Raw genomic sequence first — 22,689 nt, 5'->3', positions numbered from 1 at the left:
TAGGAACAACTTCAACATCCAAGAAATAATGAAGAGAACCAAGATCTTTAATTAGAAACTCTTTTTCAAAATCATCAATCAGTTTTTGAAGTTTAAACAAATAAGGAGTTATCAACTTTAGACTCAACAAATCCTGGTTGAACTAGATACATATTTAACTGCTCAAACCGTTGTTTCAGTCCATAGAGAGCATGATTAAGCTTGCAAACATAATTTAAAAAAACATGACAGGTTGAGCCATGAATATTTCTTCTTTTAAAAACCCATGTAAAAAGGTGTTATTAACATGTAATTGATGCAAAACCTATCCTTGACTGATAGCAACAAAAAACAAATCCTTGTTTATATGAAAAGGTGATAGATACTAACCACTTTTCTAACTGCTCTGCTAATCGAGCTTCAAAGGGTTTTTTCTATGTATTAGTTAAATCTAACTGTACAAATGTGTTTGACACAGTTGATTTACTAGAAAACGACACTTGATCATGTTTTTTAATAAAAATTATTTTTTTAAGCCTTGAATATTTAGAAAAAAATTACATTGTTGATTTTTTAAACTTTATATAAACGTACCTATATATTGGAATCAAATGACCCAAGAGTCGATTCCTGTAGAATCAAGCATGTAGAATGTAGTTGTATGGTCAAGTTAAAAAAAACATGAAAAACTCCTTCAAAAGCCCAGTTAGCATGACAGTTTGCTAGAAAAGTGGTTAACTACCACCTTGTATTTGTTAACCACTTTTCTAGCTAATCATCATGCTAACTAGGCTTTTGAAAGGTTTTTCTCATGTATTACTTAAAATCTGACCGCACATTCAACATAGTCATTTTACTAGAAAAAGATATTTGGGTCATGTTTTCTCGATAAAAAACATGATTTTTCAGCATTAAATATTTTAAAAAAATCTTAGACCTTCAATTTTTTAAACCTTATAAAAAACTTATTTCTCGATTCCTATAAAATCAAGCATGTAAAACACATATGTACAGTTGGATTTAAGAAAAACATGAAAAACTTGTTCCAAAGCCTGATTAGCACAACAATTAGCTAGAAAAGTGGTTAGTAGCTACCACCTTGTAAAGTTGTTAACCACTTTTCTAGCTAACTACCATGCTAACCGGTTTTCGAAGGATTTTCCAATGTATTACTTAAATCTGACCATATAGATGGGTTTGACATGGTTGATTTATTAAGAAATGACACTTGGATCATGGTTTTTTTTATGAAAAGCCTTGAATATTTAAAAAAAAGCTTAGGCTTTCAATTTTTTAAACCTTATAAAACCTACCATTGTATCAAAATTGGATGTTCCAAGTGTCTATTCCTATAAAATCAAACTTGTAGAATGCATTTGTATGATCATATTTAAGAAAAACATGAAAAACCCCTTTGAAAAGCAATTAGGTAGAAAAGTAGTTAGCAACTACCACGTGAGCTAACCAAGTTTTTGAAGGGTTTTTCCCATGTGCTACTTAAATATGACAGTACAGATATTCTTGACATGATCAATTTACTAGAAAACGACACTTGTGTGTTTCTATGAAAAAAATATTTTCTAGCCTTGAATATTTAAGAATATCTTAGGCCGTTGACTTTTTTTAATCTTATAAAAACTTACATGCATATCGGACCTGGATGATCCAAGACTAAATTCCTATAACATGAAGCATGCAGAATGCATCTGTACGGACAAATTTAAGAAAACATTGAAAAACTCTTTCAAAAACCTAATTAGCATGAAGGTTAGCTAGAAAACTGGTTATTAATGTTGCTAACCACTTTTCTAGCTAAGGGAGCTTTGAAGGGGTTTTCGCATGTATTACTTAAATCTGACCATATAGCATGGTCGATTTAATATAAAATGTTACTTGAATAATGTTTTTTTGATGAAAACCCTGATTTTTAATCTTTGAATATTTAAGAAAATTTTAGACCATGATTTTTTAATTTTTATAGGAACCTACATGTGTATTGGAATCGGATGATCCTGATTAAGTGCTTTTAAAGCTGTATTCTATGTATCCATATCCAAAATTCATACCATATGTAAATTCCTTTTATCTTTACTGAAGCTGATCCGATCTCAAATGAAAAATTGGAACAGCTTGGATGGTAGTTGATAGAGTTTAGAGCGAACTTTCTAAATTAATAGATCCATGTTCAGAACCCGGTATTTGTATGGCAAATTCTAGGTTTGGTAGTAATGGTGGGGAACAAACATTGATATGGATCAGATGTTACTCAGGTGGTGAGAGCGAGAGCTGGTCTGACTCTAAATCTGAAAATGGTTTGATTATATTGAATTTAAATTCAAATCTAAATTCAAATCCAAATCCAAATCCGAATATGCAAACGGATATCCGTAAAAGCAGATCGGGTGCCCGTGTGCCTCCGGCCTCCCCACTCTCCCAAATACAATCATCAACAAAACCCTCACTCGCGGAGACCTCTCTCCAACTGAGGTTTGAGGGGAGATTGGTTGTTGATGCGATGGTGGGTGGTGCCTCCAAGTTCTTCATGTTACTGGCCTCCCCATCCGCCTCTGTCTCCAATGCCAACCTCAGGCTCCTCTCTTCCTCCTGTGCTCTCCAGCGCTTTCCTTTCCCTCGACACCCCTGCTTCGTTATAAGACCCTTCGCTGCCTTCTCCTCCTCTTTCTTCTCCCGCAATCCCATCCTTCTCCACTCCTCCTCCTCTCTTGGGTTTGCAGCCAGGGCGCCCGAAGGCTTTCACACTCAGCCTGCTCTCAAGGACGAGTTGGGTGGTGGGAAACCGAGGAACTGGAACGGTCTTGGCCATTCTTCCAATCCCCCATGGCCAGAATGGGTAAAACTACTCGACAATTTGAGGGCCAGGGGTTACTTGGATCGGTCGCCTGATCGTCAGTTAGAAGAAGGCGAAGAAGATGTTCTCTTGCACCCTGAGCAGCTTCCCGGCGATTTTGTTGTGGCCGCTCGTGCCTGCCTCTCATTTTCTCGCTACCATGCCGATGCATTGAGGTTAAGCACCGTTGCCTGCCATCTTTTTACACTTTTCCTTATTTATGCGTGGGTTTTGTTTGCTTTTACCGTGATAATAGGTTGAAAAGAGAAAAAGAGTTCCATAGGTAGGCTCAATTCCTTCTGACTTAGCCATTGCTCCTTGTGCTTCATTTTTTGAGTCCCAAGCTTTCTACGCGATGCTTGCTTCTGTTCTGTCCCAATACACGTTTAGCTGCTTTGTTGGCCTGTTGTAGACCGGCTACTATTTCAACATGGTGTGATGAATGCTGACGGTTTTACTTTTCATTCCACCTGGACCATCGTGTTGTGGTGTTCTATAACATAAGTTTGTTGCTTGTGGCTGGTCGTTTCTATCCGACAAGGTTTTTACTATGAAAATTGAGACTGCACGCTTTTTGCTCCCGAATTTGGAGTAACACTCTTAGAGACGATCGTAGAGAGTTTTGCATTGTGCAAAAAAATATTATTCACCACTGAAGATCTTCCCTTTTGATTTCCTCTGCCTTTGGTGAGAACACCATTGAGAGTCTTTTTGACTAGGCTCCTTGATTGGACAATAATGATTACTATGTCTTTGAATATAACGAGAGCATGACATTTAACCGTCTTTTAAATAATCATGTTTCATCATACTGATAGATTTCTAGACAGCGTAAAAGAAATGAAAAATAGATTCTTAGGAGGAAAAAAAACTGGTAACATGAGGATTCATTTTGGTGTAGCATTGGTTAAAAAAGAAAATAGCTTCAATAAACCTGCAATTGCTTCATGTGGTTGAGTCGTTCGTGGGAATGATCTATGCTGAATAATGCCTTCCAAGTGCCTCATCTAGCTGTTTGTTGCTCTTCTCTTGCAATGCAATGTAATAGTACAAGCCAAATCAAATTGGAGTCCATGATCTAAATGCAATTAGAGGCTCGAGGACACATAATTCAAAGGGAAATTTGATGAAGTCACAATTCATTCTATCATTTAAAAAGTATAATTAAAATAGTTTGGGGATAAGGGAACAATTTAGGGGAACATAGACAGATTGAACTGTAATTTTTATGTTTCCATGCTTTTTCTTCTTCCATTTTTTTTTAAGTTCTGAAACGGGATCCCCTTGGCAGATGCCTCAGTATTGTAGTATCTCTTTCCCAGGAAACCATTGTCAAGCATTGTAAACAAGGCAGTGATGATTTACAACATGGTCTTCTCAACCTAGTCATCATGAAAGCCTATCAATTTTAGTGCTTGCTGAAGGAAGTCTAATCAACATGATATTAAGCTTTAGCTGGGTCCGTTTAAAGCACACCTAAAGGATTCTGTATGAAAATGAGCTGGTCCAAAACCTTGTGAGCAAGTGACTTTCTGAATGCTCCTGCCTCATAGCGAAGCACTTAGGTGGTGAGAAATAACCTGAGTAAGAACACTTCTTATTCATTAACCATCTCCTAGGTGATGATTTGTATAAGAAATTGCACAGGGAAATTGGTCTAAAGTCATTGGAAATCCTAGTTAGGAGCCTTTAAAAACAAAAACTAAATCTGTGGCACTAACTTGCATCTTGAAAAAACAAATATTTTATTGATCTGCTACCATTCTTCCCCACAATGTTGTGGTAAGTTTGGTAAAAGCGTCTGAGAACTAATAAGGGCCATGAGATTTATCCCCATTCAATTAAAACACAATAATAAGGATGTTTTTCCTTAGTAATAGGAGACAAGAGGAAAAGACTAAAGAGTATCTTCTTTGTTAACCTTAGGTCCTCCAACAATGTTAGGAAACATACCTCCATAATGCATGCCCTTGGATAGGAGGTTCTTGAAGAAAATAAGACTCAGCTTGAATGTGGTCAAATTTATGGTCGAGCAATCGTTTATATTCTACGCTGTGGATAGTAACATGGAAAAGCAATATTTGTGTCTCCCTTGCATAACCAAGAGATCTAAAAATGTAAACCCACGGGATATTTAATGTGAAATTTGTCATTGTTTTCTTTTTTTTCCTTAATTTCTCTTTTTCGAAAACATAGTGGAAGATTGATCTTATTTTAAAACTACTTTTTAAATGCATGTTTCTAAATCAGGATCCAAAACTCACAAGATAATTTGCACATTTATACAAAACATAAGTCATTCATTTCACAAAATGTATTTTATACAAAATGTTTATGCTTATTTACATCCATGTACAAGGTTCCAAAAACAACAAAAGCAATCCTAGGTCCACGTGCCTGAATGTCCACGAGCTGCCCGCGGTCCTCCGCTGCCACCAGGGGTTGCTCAAGAGAAGTTGAGGCCCTAGGTGAAGCCTCTAAACGAGGCCCTAATTTTTTTTTCATCATACATAAAAATTCTATTATTTATTAAAAGGGTTGGACCTTTTTTTTCTTAAATTATTAATATCCTCCATATTTACTAATTGGGTTCGTATATTTATATTCATCATGCTACATTTTAGGGAAGATTATGAGAGACTTCCCTTTCTTACATTTCTAACAATTCCATATGTTTAGCAACAAATGCTCAAAGGAACACATTGTCTAGGAATCATCTCTCTTCCAAATTTTATATCCATTAACAAAATTGACTAATTTGTACATTGGAAAAAAAGAGAATAAAATTAGAGAAAAGAGAAGAATCCCTCAATCAAAGATGTCAATCAACTCAGAAATATTTAAAAAAAATTAACGAAACTAAAATTTCTTGCTTCATTTTCTCGATTTACAAAAATAAAAAATAATATGCAAAAAATTAGGGAATTTTTAGGAGTTTTTTTTAACTTTAAGTATTTTAATTTATCTCTTAAAATTTTCATATAAAATAGAAATAAAATTCAAGAAAAAGGGAAAAAATCCCCAATTCCAGCGCTTCTATCTCCTCACAATCCAGAGAAGTTAAAAATTTCATGTGTGCGAAAACAAATAAATGAAAAAATTAGCTCGTTGATCAGGTGAGAGAAAAGGCTAACCTTCCATAGATAATCTAATCAAAATCATAAAAAGGAAAATTCTCATAGGAAAAACCGAAAAGGTCTCGTAAGAAAATATAAATCCATTTCATCCATTAAATTATAATTAAAAATAAAGAAAAATCGCTAAAAAAGAAAAGAAAAAAGCTTATCAACAGAGAATGACCCTAATTCTCCAACACAAATTCAGAAAAGAGAGAAGATGAAACCACTAAAAATCACTGGATCACAACACCGAGAGAGAGAGAGAGAGAGAGAGAGAGAGAGAGAGAGAGAGAGGATAACAAAAACCACAAAAAATGGATAAAAAAATGAAAGGAAAAGAACTCACCTTTTTCCATTCCTCCTGTCTCCTTCCCTCTTCCTTTCCTCCTAAAGGCAATCTTTGTACTTGTTCAGAAAATGGGACAAAAACACAAAAATAGGAAGCAAGAGATCATAATTTGGAAGCCCCTCCAAAATAGGAGGCCTTAGGTGGTGACCTCAAATCTCAAAGAGGCCAGTCGGCCCTAGTTGCCTAAAAAATAGTAATAATTGTGGGGTGAGACAACAATGCATCTCAAAGTGATCCAACTACTCAACATGAGCGTCACAAGGTAGTATCAAACGATCGAGTCAGTTTGAAAAGTCACTTGGCCAAAACTTCAATTTTTCAAACAAGAAGAGTCGACCCTTAACTCATCAGGTGTCAATCTTTAGGAGAACTCATATTGAGAAAGAGACTCAGGAGGAGTTGACTCTCCCAACCAAGGAGTTGACTTTTGACTCAACAGAACTACCAAACGCATGTAAAGGAGTTGACCCACCCAAACACAGGGGTCGACTCTAAGAACAAATCATAATGTCAAAATCGAAGAGGAGTCGACTCTCCCAACTTGGGAGTCGACCCTCAGGTGCACCATGCACCAAGCACACAAACTCATGCCATGTTTACCTACATGCATGAATGTTTTATTAAATCATTTCATTTAGTTGTTGTTGTATTACATGACACATATCACATATATTTATTGTTACAATATTGTTTACAACCAAGAGGGCATCACTCCCTCGGTACTATGGGCACCCACAGGCCATTCAAGGGATGTTCATTCATCCATTTCATTTATAAAATCCCGATAGACACCGTGATGCTTGTACTAGACTCCGGGACCCTTCGTCAAGGCATCCCTCTCCCTAGGACCCAGAGTTTGGAACCTTATCCCTCTCCTTGTCGTCGACATTGTGCACTACTAGGCATACTGAGCAGCTTCACCTCTACCTCTAGTATCAAAGTCCAGTATCTCCTAAGCCCTGTGGTGGGGGACGGATTCCCTTAGATCCAAATGACAAGAGGTCGTTCAACTATCCTAAAAATTCTCTTACGAGGTTGGTGTGTGCTTATTCACATTTGACAAGCTAACTCAAGCCATAAGAAAACCCAACGAGCACATGTCACCCTTCGTGACAACATACTGTGTTATCTTGTTTTAATTTACAATGTTCTTATGCTTCACATAATTTCTCATTGTACCACTCTTAATACCTTGGGTAAACATCCACATATGTTCTTGTAACAAAATACTTTTAGGGTCATTACCCTAGAAGATAAACTGCATATATATGCATTCATTTTTGTTTCCTTGCTATTACCAGTCTTGAAATGCCCATAACTGGAATCTATAGGATTTCACATCCTAATGCATTACACAACATGCAATATGCATCAATGCACAAAATGGGTTCCTATTGGACCACTCATACTCACATCAGTGCCTCAATGTACAAAAGTTGCTCCAAAAACACTAAATATTGGTACTGTAGTTCATACACAACTAATTTCAGACTTGATTCATCGAATCTCAGGCTTAACAGCCCAAACCCAAAGTCAAAACACCAAGAAAATCACATTTGGGTGCCTCAAAAGTCGACTCCCTTGAGCTCAGGGGTTGACTCATCAATACTCGGGAGTTGACTCATTTGTTCAGGAGTCAACTCATTATGTTCCTAAGTCAACTCTTCACATCTATGGGTTGACTCCCCAATTGTAGAGAGTTGACTCATCAATTCACAGAGGTCGACTCATCTGTTCAAGAGTTGACTCATCTGTTCGTAAGGGTCGACCATCTGTCCCGAGAAACACCTGACCAACAAGAGTCGATCTTAAATCGGGCCAAACCAAAAATCCCATCTCCAAAATAGAATTTTCAATAGTTCATGAATTCTCAGTTTAAAATATGAGATGAACCTTTCTAACATGCATTTTTACACGAAAACATGATCAAGATTGCATTAAACCTCATACCCACTGAAACACACACACACATGTATGTTTTTTAAAACATCATTTTCTAAACATATAACAGACATGGGCATGTACATTTTTTAAAATCTCAAACTAAAACCTGGTTTGACAACTTCATAGCATACCACAAATTTCTCAGCAGAAATATTCAAGATGTGCACCCACTTCCCAAACATGCCAAAAATTCATCTAAACTACATGCCCCTAGAGTTTCATGGAGTAAGAGGATCACGCCTTTTTAATTGTAAGAATAAGAAATTCACCAAACTATGAACTATCAACACTCAAATTCGCAAGGACTCCAAGTGGGTTGGTGAATCTTCTCAAAACTCACTAGCTAGGACACCAAACGTGATTTGTGAATGGCGCAGCCCCTCCTCCTCCACTAGAATGTGATGGGTGTGAGAGAACGACGTGAAATCCGAAGGAGAGAGTGTGCGGGTTGGTGAGGGAGACGAGAAGAAGAATGAGGAAATGAGAGATGGGCTTATGCGTAATGGGGAAAGAGAGAGATTGATTTAAGTTTTAACTAAAAGTTATTTAGTCAAACCATAACCTTAATACATGTCAACATAAACAAGTCGGTGGGGGCTGAGCTGTACAATTTAATGACAGCTGCCCCTGCCATAATTATCAAGATGCCCTTGCAGCTGGTTTAATTTACCAACTTAACCTCCTTGTACCGATTTTACCCTATTTTGCTAATTTATTTAGCATTTTTCCATTCTCAATCAAACCAAGATCTTTTAAGCAAATACCTAATATATACCTTGACAAAATAGTCCTTTTTCTTTTCTAAAAATTATGGGTACGCCCCTTGTCCAAAAATTATGATTCTGCCCCTGGATCAAATCAGATTCGATCCAAACCCGATTTTGATGATTTAAAGGTCCATTCCTCCTGAAATCTAATATACGATAATATTGAATCGTGAATTGCACATAAAAGCTCACATAAATATATTAAAATATGGAAATACGGATTATAGAAGAACAGAATGTCACAAAAAATCTTTCTGATTCACTTCTGAAATGTTTTCTTGTCACTTCTTGCTTTCTGCCTCACATGTACTTATAAATTCCTTGTTTCATGTTTATGCTTTCTTCTTAATTTCTCAATTCCACTTCCCTCTTTGGTGCTATCAACTCATGATTGACCATTATGCCACATGGCATCTTGGTATAGATTGCTAAGGTTTCACCCTCTTTTGATGTGGATAAGAGGTAAAATTGTAATCACTTTGTGGAACTTTGCTAATACCTTTTTTGTAGTTTTGGAATTTGTGCCTTTCTATTCATGTTAACCAACTAGACTGGAAACAGCATGGACTTGGTATTGTAAAATCCACGCCATAACTCAAACCTTTTCTCAATCCCTTTTGAAGTGGTTTAAATTTCATTAACACAGAGATTTCCTTTATTTGTGAATTTGGGTCATTATTTTATTTTCTCACATGAGTGTTTTTTGAAGTTCTGTGACATTTTTTTAGTGTGACCTTGAATTTGGTTCCCAACTTTGCTGTTGTTCTTGCAGGTCCCTCTCTAAGAGGGACATCGAGATTGTTGCAGAAAGTGTACCACCCTTGTTGTTTGAGAATATTGTAAACTCAACTGGACGGATCCATGCTTTCTTAAACAATGAGGTAAGTTTATGTAGACTATTTTCTAATGCAGTTCTCAGTTTTCTGTTGCTTTCTACTAGTGTAATGTTTTTTAACAGCATCCAGATACAGATGTTAGTATGAACACACACACATATAATATGCATAGTCACACATTATCACTGTATTTTTAGCAAACAATATTATAGATAAAATATCGTGATAATTTGAAAATATTTCCAATTTGATTATATCACAGTATTATCATGAGAATATCATGATATTCTTGTGATATTATCAATTATTTTTACTGTTTTTATTTATTTTCTACATCTTAAATATGTTTTTCTTCTTTCTTTTACATTTTTTACTTATTTCTTTTATTATATATGTATTGTATAGTCTAAACTTGATATTTTTTTACTTATTTTTGTTATTTTTATATTTTTTAAGCCCCAAGTTTTTCCCGAGATTTATCACCAAACCTATCATATCGCAAGAAATAGCCTCACCGAGATATAGCCTACACTGATATTTGTGACTACGATAATATATGTACATGATAATATCATCAAGTTTTGTTTTAAGGAAAATCTCAAAAAACTTGAGCACATTTTTGAAATTTTTTTGAAAAGATAGTGTTTTTGAGAGTAACAACCAACATGGTACATAAGTTCACATTTCATATTATCAATGGCATAATAGCTAGTAATTTTAAGAAGATGGATGCAGTAAATTAACATACACTCGTTGATGACAATAAATGAATTTATCTGAATTCTATTATTTTTTAAACTCTAAAGATAATAGATAATTTTCGGAATCACACTTCCCATGTTTTTGAATCTCAATTCACAGGGGTGTTGATGACAATGAACGAATTTAACAGAGTTCTAGGATATTTTTGGAACTATAAAAAGTGTGGATAATTTTTGGAATCATGCTTCCCATGTTTGGGAATCTCAATTCACAGGGATTATGGGATCACATCTTTTAGTTTAGGATTGCGCTTCTAATTTCTTGGGAATCTTTCCCCATAAAAAAGATAAAAAAAAATCATTTTCCCCAAAATTTTCAGAAGTGAGGTGCTTGTTGCTTTCAAACTGCATTTCCTACTGTGCTATGATACTTCTGATAACAATGTGAGAGACCGAAGGTTAATATATTGCTGGTACCTTTTCCTTAATTATTTATTCAATGGTTCATATAAAACCAAGGTTGTAAGTATCGTATTGTTACCTATATCGGTCGGTCCCAAAGCAACACCGTATTGTATCATATTGTAAACGTATCACAATTTTTTTTATAAAAAATTTCCAAAAAATCCCCCAAAAATTAAGAAAAATTAGCAAAATTTTTAAAAAATTATATCACATGAAACAATGATGAATTGCACAAAATACAACCATAAAATCACATATGAAGCATTTATGTCTTTATGAGCCGTATAAGACATCGTCAAACATCAACTAATATAGAATCATAGATAATATTGCACCTCTCGAGGCAAATTTTTTTTGGAAAGTAGCTTTGCAGTTTTACTCATAATAAAGATTTTTTACCTTAACCCATTTTCTTGAGTGAAAAATGGTGAAAATACATTTTTTTCTTTTACCTTAACCTACTTTTTTGAGTGAAAAAATAGTGAAAATGCACTTCTAATGGCTCTAGACAAATGGAGAAGTCGGCCCTCAAAAGGTATTTAAAACCCAAAATGAAAAAAGTAACCTTCGACCTTTTTAAAGTGCGCCAAAGGTGTATCGTACGATACACACGTTATCATACGATACGACACAACACGATACATGGGTGTATCGTATGATACACCCGATGCGGGTACAATACACACTCGTATCATGATACGAGTATGTATCGTATCACAAAACCCAAAAGTAGTGATACGTATCATACCGTATCATGCGATACAGTACGATACTTACAACACTATAAAACAGTAAATATATATATATTTTTTAGACTAAATCATCAAAATGTACTTTAGAAATAAAGCAAATTAACCACAACAACTATGGTTCAATGCACAAATAGAAATGAAAAGTCTAGCATAGATGTTTGTAATTGTTGGGCACTTGCATGGAACGGTTGTGATTGATACTCCATGAACTACAGCTGGATAATTTGAAAGTGTTGAAGTGTTTGTGTCAACAGGCATCAGGAGTTCCTTGTAAAAGGGATTCAGGATGTTGATTAAACTAATGAAACACAACTCTTGGAAATCAAGAAGGCTTTATCCCTGCATGAAAATTGTGTTATCACTTTATAAATGTAGTTCTCCCTGCATTCATGCCTCCCATGATTTCGGGATGCGGAAAGGGTTGTTCTTTCACCTTTTGAAGATGAGGAAGCAATGTTTCAGATGCTCTTAGTTGCTGATAAAGAAAAGATAATCTTCTAAAAAAATCAACCTTGTGTGTGTGTGTGTGTGTGTGTGTGTGTGTGTGTGTGTGTGTGTGTGTGTTGTGTGTGTTTGTGGGTTTGGGTATGCGTGTCTGTGCATGTATTGAAGCTGCGAGTCAACTTGACTCAGAACAGTTTGAACTTTGAAGTACTGAGTTATATGTAAGAATTGACTTGTGTGCACTTAGAGAATTGACTTATGTGCACTTAGAGGGGCACAATCTAAGTTGAAATTGAAATGCAGGCTCTGTTTGTAAACTAGTAGCTGGGATGGGACTTGGGAGTTAATGCAATTGGTAAAAACTTGGTCAAACTACCTTGGTGGTAGATGTTGTGAAACTGGTAGCTGGAATGGGAAGTGGCTCTCTCTCCTTTGTATTTACATTAAAGAATGAAATTGATAGCTATCACCTCCTAGAGGTGGTAGCTGCCACTTTTTCAAATGATTAATCTCCATCCAACTACCAGTTTCCAAATGGAGCCGTAACTTAATCGATGAAAAAAAAAAAACAAGTGAATACATAATAAGTAATCAAGGTCATAAACAGAAATAGATAAAGTTAGTGACACAATGTTGACTCTGTCTGACGATCATTTCATTGTGTCCATGAACTCTCTTGGTGTGGCTTAGTGTCATGTCATGTTGACACGGGATACACGTGCTAAATGAAGTGTTAGTGTGGCATGGAACATCAAAGAAAATGAATATATTATTAGATCATGATATTGTTGGTATTTTCTGCCTATCACCTTCTTTCTGAATAAACTACAGATATATTATACGTGCAAGAGCTTCATACCCTACAATTTTCATCATTGCTTTTCCTAATAGAAACAATTCAAATCAAGGTGCAGAATTGAAATTGAAAATTTAAAACAACAGGCACTCATGCACATTTTCTGAAGATGAAAATTTTGGATTTTGGGCATAAATCTCGAAGGTCCTTAGTTGTAATTGCTAATTATCTGTCCATCTGCTTTTAGCATGCCAACTCAGTTGCTGGAAAAGAACTAGGTCAAAAAGTCCCTGTTCCTGTTGGTTCATCATGATGTTTACTCTCATTGGCTTGATTTCCGTGTCACTCTGTGTGCTGTCATAATGTGCTATATATAGGGTAAGTGTGGTTGGATCACATGAGATTCACTTCCTCATACACTTTAGAAAGTGAATCTCATTTGCTTTTTTTGCAGAAGCAACTAATCGTAAAAAGTACCTTCATGAGAAAGTGAATCTCATTTGCCTTTGCAAATGAGAGTTGGTTTAGAAAGTGAATCTCATTTGTGTGAGAACTCGAAGACCTCGAGTTCCCATGAGATTTAGAAAGTGAATCTCATTTGCACAGTACCCCACAAGCAACCAAATGTACCCATAGTTTATCCTTTTTGTTAACATACTGCGCTAATATGCACTTTTGTGCACTTCTATTTGTGCTTTTTGCCAGGGTTTGCAGCATGAAAGGGCTCATACAGTTGATGTGATGCGTTTGTTGTTGAGTTATGTATATGATTCTGGTGTTGCTTTGGAGCAAAATGATTTGTTGAGAAGGGAACTTGTTGAAGCTTCTGTCCGCAAACTCTTAGGTGAATTGGTTGAAGTGTGCAATCTTGTGGAATCCAATCTGTTGGACTCCATGCCAAGACAGTTTCCTTCCAGTAATGGCCAATTGCGGGGGCCTCTTGGGCAAAATGTTGTAATGAAGCATGGTGATTGGATATGCCCCAAGTATGTTTTGCCTTGTAAATATAGTTTTTCTCATAGTTTAGAAACTAGAGAGTAGTCTTGGTGAGTGGTGACTCGTCCAAGTCAACTGGGCGACTCCCCTGGTGGTTGACCCTTGTTACTTATAACTACTTGTGCTTTCAATTTGTTTGCTTTTAGTTGCATACAATTTGTAATGTGTACATGCAATAGGAATGGAGTTGCATTTGTTTTATTTGTGCACGAACCTGTTCTCATGTTAGCTTTCATTCACAAATTTGCAATTAAGTTCTCATTTCAAAACAAGTGATTGTGCAATTGGATAGTTTATGCATAACCAGTTTTTAGTTGATATGATGCTTGATATGCTAGTTTTGTCATTTGCAAGTATCATTTATCTACATTCTGTACTTTTATATATCTTGACTTGTCAGTTGCATCCATAAGTGTTACTTGAACTTTTTGCCATATAATTTTTTGCTGTTGTGTACAGAATTTTCTAGTTATATTGCTTTTTTTTTTAACTGCAGTAAAGTTTACAAATCCATGATGAGTCATTGGGTTGACCCTAGGTCGATGTACTCTTTTATGTAGAGTTTCTGATATGCCATTCGATTTGAGTAGGGGTGGGCAACGGGCTGGACGATGGGCCAAGCCGACCTGGCCCGCCATAGGCTGGGTTTGGGTCATGGTTTTATGCCCGGGCCTGTTAGCTACCGGGCCGAAACCCGGTCTGTTATGTATGTGGGCCGGGTCCGGGTCGGCCTGCGGGCTACCAGCCAGCCTGACGGGCCAAAGCTATTTATTAATTAGTAATAATATAAAAAATCTAAAAATAATTAATTGCATAGTAACTTGATAACTATTATTATTTACCTAATTAGTTGTATCAATTTTATGAAAACTAAAAAAATAATTAATTGAGTAGATGAAAACTTGTTAATTATTTATTATTTGCCTACACCCATTCGAGCATCTTGCCTGTGAAGGTGAAACTATCACCCTTAGGTGATTAAACACGCCAGTGCACATTCGAGGCAACCAACACCTCTCATCATACTCACCGCAGTACGCAACGTATATGTTCAAAAGTACAACCACGATGAGAGGGGTCAACTTATTGTGAGGGTAAAAACGTCACCATTTTGTGGTCTCAAAACACGTGTCATTGCACGTTTGAGGTAGACATAGACCTCTCATCTTACTCATTGTAGTACGCAGCATACCTGCTCAAAAGTACAACTACGATGAGAGGGGTATGAATTTCTCAAAGAAAATCCCCACAACATTGCTTTGCCAAAGTACACGATGTAACCATTCAAGTTCAAACTTGTCATACTCTAGTCCTTTCGACCGTCGTGAGCTTCTTGCCTGTTAGGCGAAAACAAGGTTACATGATTACCATAAAGTACCAAAACATATTTCGAGGTTACCACAAACCTCTCGTCCTACTCCTCGTAGTCCAAACATATCGTACATGACTGAGAGTACGACTATGAGGAGGGGGGCATGAGTTTCTCAAAGTAAACCCTTCAGCAATAATCTCGCGAAAGAAGGAATGCGCCAACTATCTTAGTTTGGCTAGAAAAACCCAATAACTAGGTCTCGTAGAACCCTCTCTCAACCCATGCACATGCCCCTAAACAGGGTCATCCGAGTTGCATCGAATACACAAACTGAAGTTGTAAAATATTTCTCCCAAATACATCGATTTGGGAGAAATAGCCGCTATTTCACAAAAGACTTTTGAAATTAGTTTTATAAAACTTATACATTTCGAAAATAGGTTTGCGCCTAAAATCACACTTTTTGAAGGATCGAAGTGCATAATTATGCATTGTGTCTTTTAAAAACAAAGGAACGAAATAGAATACGCTCGAAGCTTCCATCAGTGAGTGCAAGCTAACAATGGACAAGCTCGTGCACATTACAGTGCAACGGCAAAACGAGGAGCAAGACTCGATGTGCGAAGCTGCACATCGAGCGTAAGATGCGTAAGCAACACACGAGGTATGAAATCATACCTCGACCACTCAAATACACAAGCAAACAAATATGTAAGCCATGCACGAGGTACGAAATCGTACCCTGACTAAGCAAGTGCAAAAGGTGACTCGCGAGGCACAAAGTCGTACCCTGATTAAACATAACGTAAGCAAGCAGTGTTGTGAAAAGCGTTGAGGCGTAGCGAGGCGCTCCACCAAAATCTGAGGCGAAGTGTAAGCCTTGAGGCGTAAAGCGTAAGCCTAGAAAAAAATTAACTTAAAAAAACTATAAAAAATATCTAAAATTACAAATAAATAAAAAATGCCTTATTGATGAAGCAATTACTGAAAATTAACACGGGAAAGAAATAAAAAATCTCAAGCAAATACTGAAAATTAACATTGGAAATAAATAAAAAATCTCAAATAAATACAAGCAAGAGAGAGAGAGAGAGACTATATGTGTGTTTTATCAGAAAACATTAAGCACTGGAAACACTTTTTTTTTTAATTTTACAGATATTTACCAGCAATAAAGGTAGTTTAGATCATCTATTTAGTCATCGATCTTACGTGTAAAAGAAGGGACTGGCATTCCATCACATGTTGCCGATAAAACATCCAAAAGATCAAACTGATCTGTGAGCACGCAAAGACAACTGTTTCACATGTGTTCATGTTGATAAACCTGATATATCCTTCATCACTATAGATATAGAACATTCCTAGAGAGACCAATATACTAAGCTAAGAATTACTTTAACTGGCCGAATATGATGGCTTCTAAGAAAATTCAGAAAATTTACATTAAGCTGTTAAAATCACCCCTTCAATACTTGACAATTGTCACAAATTCATTTGAATAGGTTGGCAATAGTTTTTCCCTATTATGGGACTCAGGATATTTTATTGGTTTTGGAAATGAGGTGCAGAAAAACTAACTTTAGGCTATGCATGTATACCTTTTTTTTCTCAAGAAAAGATGCATGTACACCATTTTCATTTTCATTATTTTGTCTATGGGAAATGCAAACTGCAATGTCTAGGCAAGGAGGAACTCTTTTCTGTAGGGAGATGAGAGAAAAACAATACCTGTCTTCGGGCTCGCCCACGAGAGAGACTGTTGTGAGAGGCGAGAGAGAGAGAGAGAAGTTGCGTGAGATACGAGAGAGAGAGAGAGTGTGTGGCTATGTGAGAGACGAGAGAGAGAAAGTGTGGCTGCGTGAGAGATGAGAGAGACAGAGAGGCTGCATGAGAGAAAACCAGAGAGGCGTGAGAGTTATCAAAAAAATAAAAGGGCCCCGATCTCTCTCTGTTTAAGCCCTAAATTTTAGTCAAATGAGGGTTTTGACCCTCATTTGATCAAAAGAACGAGGCATATGTGCCTCATCTTGAGGCACGCCTCGACTCGAGGCGTGCGCCTCGGGACTTTTGCGCTTTATACATGCGCCTCAAGGAATAAAGCCCCTCGCCTTGAGGTGAGGTGCGCTTTTTGCGGCTTGAGGCGCGTTTTTAATAACACTGTAGGCAAGTAAAATGCAAGAGCATAGCCTATGCATGAAATGCGACGACAAAGAACTGAACACTTGCAAGGGCAAAGCATATGCGCAAAGTGCAACAACAAGGTAAGGACGAAACAATTCATAGAAAAAATAAATGTGATAAATAAATGAAGGAGCATAAATATAAGCAAGAAAGACATAAATCAAAGCCTGAGCACGTAAAGCACGGCGGCAACAGAAAGTAAAATACAAGTAGAAGCCATGACGCATATAGCGCGGGGCAACAAAAAGAAAAGTACAGAAAAAATAAAGGCACAAATTAAAAGCCTGAGCACCTAAAGCGCGGCGGCAAAGTAAAGACAAGAAAATAAAAAGCCATGATGCATAAAGCGCGGGGCAACGGAAAGGAAAGTACAGAAAAAGTAAAGATAAAAATGAAAAGCCTGGGCATATAAAATGCAGCGAAAAAGTAAAGACAAGAAAGTAAATAGCCACGACGCATAAAGCGCTGGGCAGTACAAAGGAAAGTACTAAAATAAAAAGCAGAAAGTAAAAGCCATGGCGCATAAAGCGCGAAACGACAGAAAGGAAAATGCAGAAAGGTAAAAAGACAGAAATTACAAGCCTGGACACATAAAGCACAGCGGCAACAAAAAAAGTAAAGTGTAGGAAAAGTAAAGAAGACAAAGACCGCGAAACTGCGTCCTTAAGTTAAAAGACATACATATATATTTTTATACGTATGTATATATAATTGTCTCTTTCTTTCCATTTTTAATTATCTTTCCTTATTTTAGCATTTGTCTGTTCATTGTCCTTTCATTCACGCAACATTCTCCTACCTTGAAGGGTTGCGAGATCTCGTACGCTTGCGAGCGTAAGTTCGCACATGCTCGGGCCACGGGGTGCGGGCATGCTTCGTCGTGCAACCTGCAAGCGTAAAAAGGTTAGTATTCAAAAACAAAAAAAAAAAGCGGACCCGATAAGACCTGCAGTAGTATCAGACCCCGATATGAGGGTAGCTACAAAAGAACAGCAGAGGCAGCAAGGCAAGGAGCCCTGCGTTCCCTGCCTGCTGGAACAACAAAGGCCCCCCCTGCCAAGGCCTTGCTGGCTCAGCCGGCAAGCAGTGGCAGAGGCAAGGAGCCTTACTCCCTGCATGCCCGCACAACAGAGAGGGTTAGGAGGCTCGGCCCCATGCCAGCCCTATGGAAGGCGCAGAGGCAGGGGCTCCGTCCCGGCCTGCAAGAAAAAAAAAGAGACAAGGGCCGAGCCCCTGTCTGCCAGGCAAAGCAGAAAGAAAAAGGAGAGGGACCAGGCCCCTCCCTATCGCCCTGTTCTTGCGTTGGGTTTGGGCCGGGCCACCGACCCACTTCACATTGGCTCATTGGGCCCGATCCCGTTAAGAACCAGGCTATCTCCGGGTCGAGCTCTAAACAGGCCCAGGCCAGGCCGACCCGATGCCCACCCTTAGATTTGAGTGCATAACCTTGTGATGGGATTTTGCTGGTTGAGAATTCTCTCCTGGATTTCGTGCCTTTTTTTCATCTCAAACTTTTTTGTGGCACTGTATGTCACGTGGATATGACTGCGGATACAAGAATATGACTACTTTTATGAAGTTTCCAATATGACTAGTTTATAAGAGGAGACTAATGAGAGTCAAATTGGAAGATCAGTGTGACATAGGTGGCATGTGTGATGGTGCTATTCTTGCTTCATTTCAAGTCAAGCTGGGTTGTGCAAGTCCACTATCAGTGCATTAAATGAAGAAAGTACATAAAGTGAATCCAAGAAGAATGACATTAGCTATTATATCATTTTAAGAACAAATATTCTTGTTTAAGACTTGAACCACGATGTGTCTGATAGGGTGGCTTCCATGGTAAGGAGTCATTCTGTGCATGATGTCGATGGTGTGGAGGTCTGAATCTAGGTTGTCTCTGATTGTGGTTCTGAATTTCCTGTTCTGGTGGTGCATGAGATGCCTACTGCAGACCTAAGAGTGTCATTTTCTAGCAACCGCAAGATACATATTGCAAACATGGCTCATTGTCTGTTACTTGAGCAGAAAACATAAAGAACAACTGCACAAAATTTCATCTTCAAAGGTATGTAGGGCGTACTTGTGTTGAGGGACTAGGTTCCTATGTAAAAAATTAAGGTGATTTTGATGTGTAATTACTTCAAAAGTACTTTAATATATGTTGTGACAAGTTATAATTGATGATCCATATAGCAAGGCTTCCAGCAGTGCAACACTTACAGTTGTAGACCTAACCACGACATGACCTTTATTTGCTCTGAGATTTTTTAATATTTGTCACTATTTTGAAATGAACTGTTTGTGTTTTCATGGAAGATCTTATGAGCGTATTGTGTGGTTCAGGTGTCATTTCATGAATTTTGCCAGAAATGTGAGATGTCGTCAATGTGCTGACGCTCGACCCAGGCGACAGCTAACTGGAGGAGAGTGGGAATGTCCTCAGTAAGCGTTCCTCTTTGTAGTCACATATTTCTGGAACTGCCTTTCCCTCAATTGAGGCATCTATCACTGCATGCTCTATCGTCTATGCTATTCTTGTTGGCTCTTAAGCAATATTGTGGTAAGACACTCTTCCTTTCAGGTGTGATTTTTACAACTATGGGAGGAATGCAGTCTGCTTAAGGTGCGACTGCAAGCGGCCAGTAGACTCTTTATTTGGTACTGCCCCAAAGTCGGATCTGGATTCTAAAAATTCTGGGAAGTCTGAACTGGAATCTAGGCTTGCTGAAAATGATGAGAAAGCTCAGAGGTGGTTCAGTAAGGTTTCTCAACTTAATGATGTTTCAGATCTGAGTAGTGCAATTACTGATGATGATTTTCCTGAGATCATGCCTTTGAGGAAAGGGGTGAATAGGTTTGTTGTTAGCACTAGAAAAACCCCTCTTGAGAGAAGGTTGGCAAATGCTCAATACAGGAGGAATCTGGGTAATGATGGTTCTGCTGAAGAAAGCAGCTCTCAGAATGATAGATCCATAGGCAAAAGTTTGGATGAAATTCTTGTACCTTCATCATCGTCTGTGTCACCACCATCATCATCATCTCTACAATACAAGCACAGGTTGGCAAATGAGGGGTATGTTCCTTTCACACCTCTTCCTGCCGACATGTTTGCTAAACCAAAATATACTTTGCCCGAGGCTGAAGTAACTGATAGAGACAAAACTGGTAGTCTGATTGGTGAGACAAGTGGCGTTGCTGGTCCTGGAAATATGGGAGCTAGAGGCGGCTCTAATATTTCTACGGGATTAGACAAGCTGATGTCCAAGAAGGTTGACTCCGAGCCATCTGATGCTTCAGAGAGGTGGTTTAAGAAAGTTGGAGAGCTGCATGATGCCACTGACATGGCAAGTGCCATTCCAGATGAAGAATTTCCAGAGTTAGTGCCATTGCGTAAAGGAGAGAATCAATTTGTTGTTAGTAAGAAAAAGGACCGTTCCTTGACATCACCCCAATACAAAAGACGGATAGCAGTGGAGCAAGCCAACAATTCTAACTTTGTTCCTTTTGTTCCATTCCCGCCAGACTATTTTGCTAAGAAGGACAAGCCTGACAATGAAGCATTGAATAGTGGTGCTTTAGATTTGATTATCAGCAAGAGTTCAGGGGATTCTGGTGTTTCTGTGAATGTTGAAAAATGTACTGGTATGCTGAAAGAAAGTGAGGTAAGTAGACGCTTGGACCAACAAGCTCAAAATGCAAATGTTCCTAAGAAAATCAATAGGGGATTCACAGTGACAAGTTTGGAGGATTCATCTATGAAAGAATCTGAGCTTTATAACAGTGGTCAAGGGCAGCAAATCAGAAGTGCACAGAGCAAGCAAACTGAAACTGCAGAAAGCAATGCTCGTGAGAATTGGAATAGAGGTTTTTTCACGGGGAAGAGTCTGGAGGGTTCTGCTGTGAAGGAACCTGATCCATTGGACATGTCCGAAGAAGCCAAGGCAGAGAGATGGTTCAGGAGGGTTGCTCAGATAAAAGATATTTCTGAACTTAGTAAGATTCCTGATGAAGATTTTCCTGAGATCATGCCAATGAGGAAAGGTGTGAACAGATTTGTGGTCAGCAAGAGGAAGACACCATTGGAAAGGCGGTTGACATCGCCTCAGTACCGGAGGAATCTACCTGTGGTAAGCTCGGACCCAGATAAAGACACAAGATAAAACAGCTGAAATGGTTGTACTTGTTTCTGCTGTTATTTATTTGTGGTAAATTTTGTACTAGTAATTTGCCGTGTCAGAGGTTTTTAGGTTGAGAATTGCAAATCCAGTGTTAAGATTATTATGATTTGAACGGAGCTCTCTTATTATGGAAAAATATGAAGAGTTGCAGACAGTTGAAAGGAGCACTACCTAGATTGTCCTGTAAAAGATATGCAGAACAAGCTTGGTGAGCTTGAGAAGATGAAACAGGTGGATTTATCGTTATGTTTTGTAGCATGTCTAGCATTTTCCATAAAGCGTACCAAAGATTTGCAGAACCATGTGATTTGACTGATTGGAAACGTTTATAAAGTTACCTTTGGAACTCTTTTCTTGGCTACGAACTGCAATAATTATGGGCTGTGATTTTTTTTTATGATTTTCATAATTCCTCAAGGTTTTGTTGGAAAAGTTGAGAGAGAAAGAGGTATGTTTAGTCATCAACATTGTAGAGAGACATGTATTAGTAATGAATAATATGCAAACTATCTTGTTTATGCTTTTATTATCCATTTATCCAATAATGCATAAACAAACATGGGAAGGGGTTGTACGGTGAAAGTTCTAGGAGGGCGTTTGTTTTAGCAACTTTTATTCGAAAGAGGCCCAATAAAAGATGATTTTGGTACAAAACAAACAAGACGATTTTGAGAAAGAAGAGGGAAGTCTGAATTCAACGCCAAACTTTTTTTTTGGGATAATCTAAAGAGAACCCTCGAGATGTGGTAAATGCACAGTGGAAACACCCCATAAACAAACTCAATGCCGAAATTCTATAAATGGTCCACAATACAAGTGCCTTAAAATAATTGAAAAATGAAAGATGGATACATGAAGGTGAAATAGTAAGAGTTATAGTGGTTACTTATGTTGGGTTAGGTGATATCAACCACCTATCTTTTCTTCCTATCAAAATAATTTTTTTTTCACTTTCGGGTATTTTGGTTATTTAAGTCTTATTAATAATAGAAAGAAAAGGTGAGTCATTTTAATGC

General features: G+C 37.6%; 1 protein-coding gene across 1 annotated transcript; it reads left to right on the top strand.

Annotated features, from left to right (window-relative positions):
- The first annotated feature begins 2,412 nt into the window (after window positions 1-2,412).
- LOC149826947 (zinc finger protein VAR3, chloroplastic-like) lies at window positions 2,413-22,022 on the top strand. Its single transcript, XM_090019064.1, has 5 exons — window positions 2,413-3,003; window positions 9,779-9,887; window positions 13,706-13,986; window positions 19,839-19,937; window positions 20,077-22,022. The coding sequence occupies exons 1-5, from the start codon at window positions 2,495-2,497 to the stop codon at window positions 21,653-21,655; spliced, it is 2,577 nt and encodes an 858-aa protein (XP_089875190.1). The 5' UTR covers window positions 2,413-2,494; the 3' UTR covers window positions 21,656-22,022.
- The last annotated feature ends 667 nt before the right edge of the window (window positions 22,023-22,689 follow it).

This window comes from Nuphar pumila, chromosome 10 (assembly GCF_984573655.1).
Source record: "Nuphar pumila chromosome 10, dmNupPumi1.hap1.1, whole genome shotgun sequence".
Taxonomy (NCBI): domain Eukaryota; kingdom Viridiplantae; phylum Streptophyta; class Magnoliopsida; order Nymphaeales; family Nymphaeaceae; genus Nuphar; species Nuphar pumila.
The sequence above is the reverse complement of the archived record's forward strand: the minus strand, read 5'-3'. Positions and strand labels throughout refer to the sequence as shown.

Bases quoted from the DNA above. Each gene is read 5' to 3' on its own strand.
- LOC149826947 (XM_090019064.1), top strand. From the start codon at position 2,495: ATGGTGGGTGGTGCCTCCAAGTTCTTCATGTTACTGGCCTCCCCATCC. The intron at 13,987-19,838 runs GTATGTTTTGCC...TGTGTGGTTCAG, and splicing joins GGTGATTGGATATGCCCCAA to GTGTCATTTCATGAATTTTG. The intron at 19,938-20,076 runs GTAAGCGTTCCT...TCTTCCTTTCAG, and splicing joins GGAGAGTGGGAATGTCCTCA to GTGTGATTTTTACAACTATG.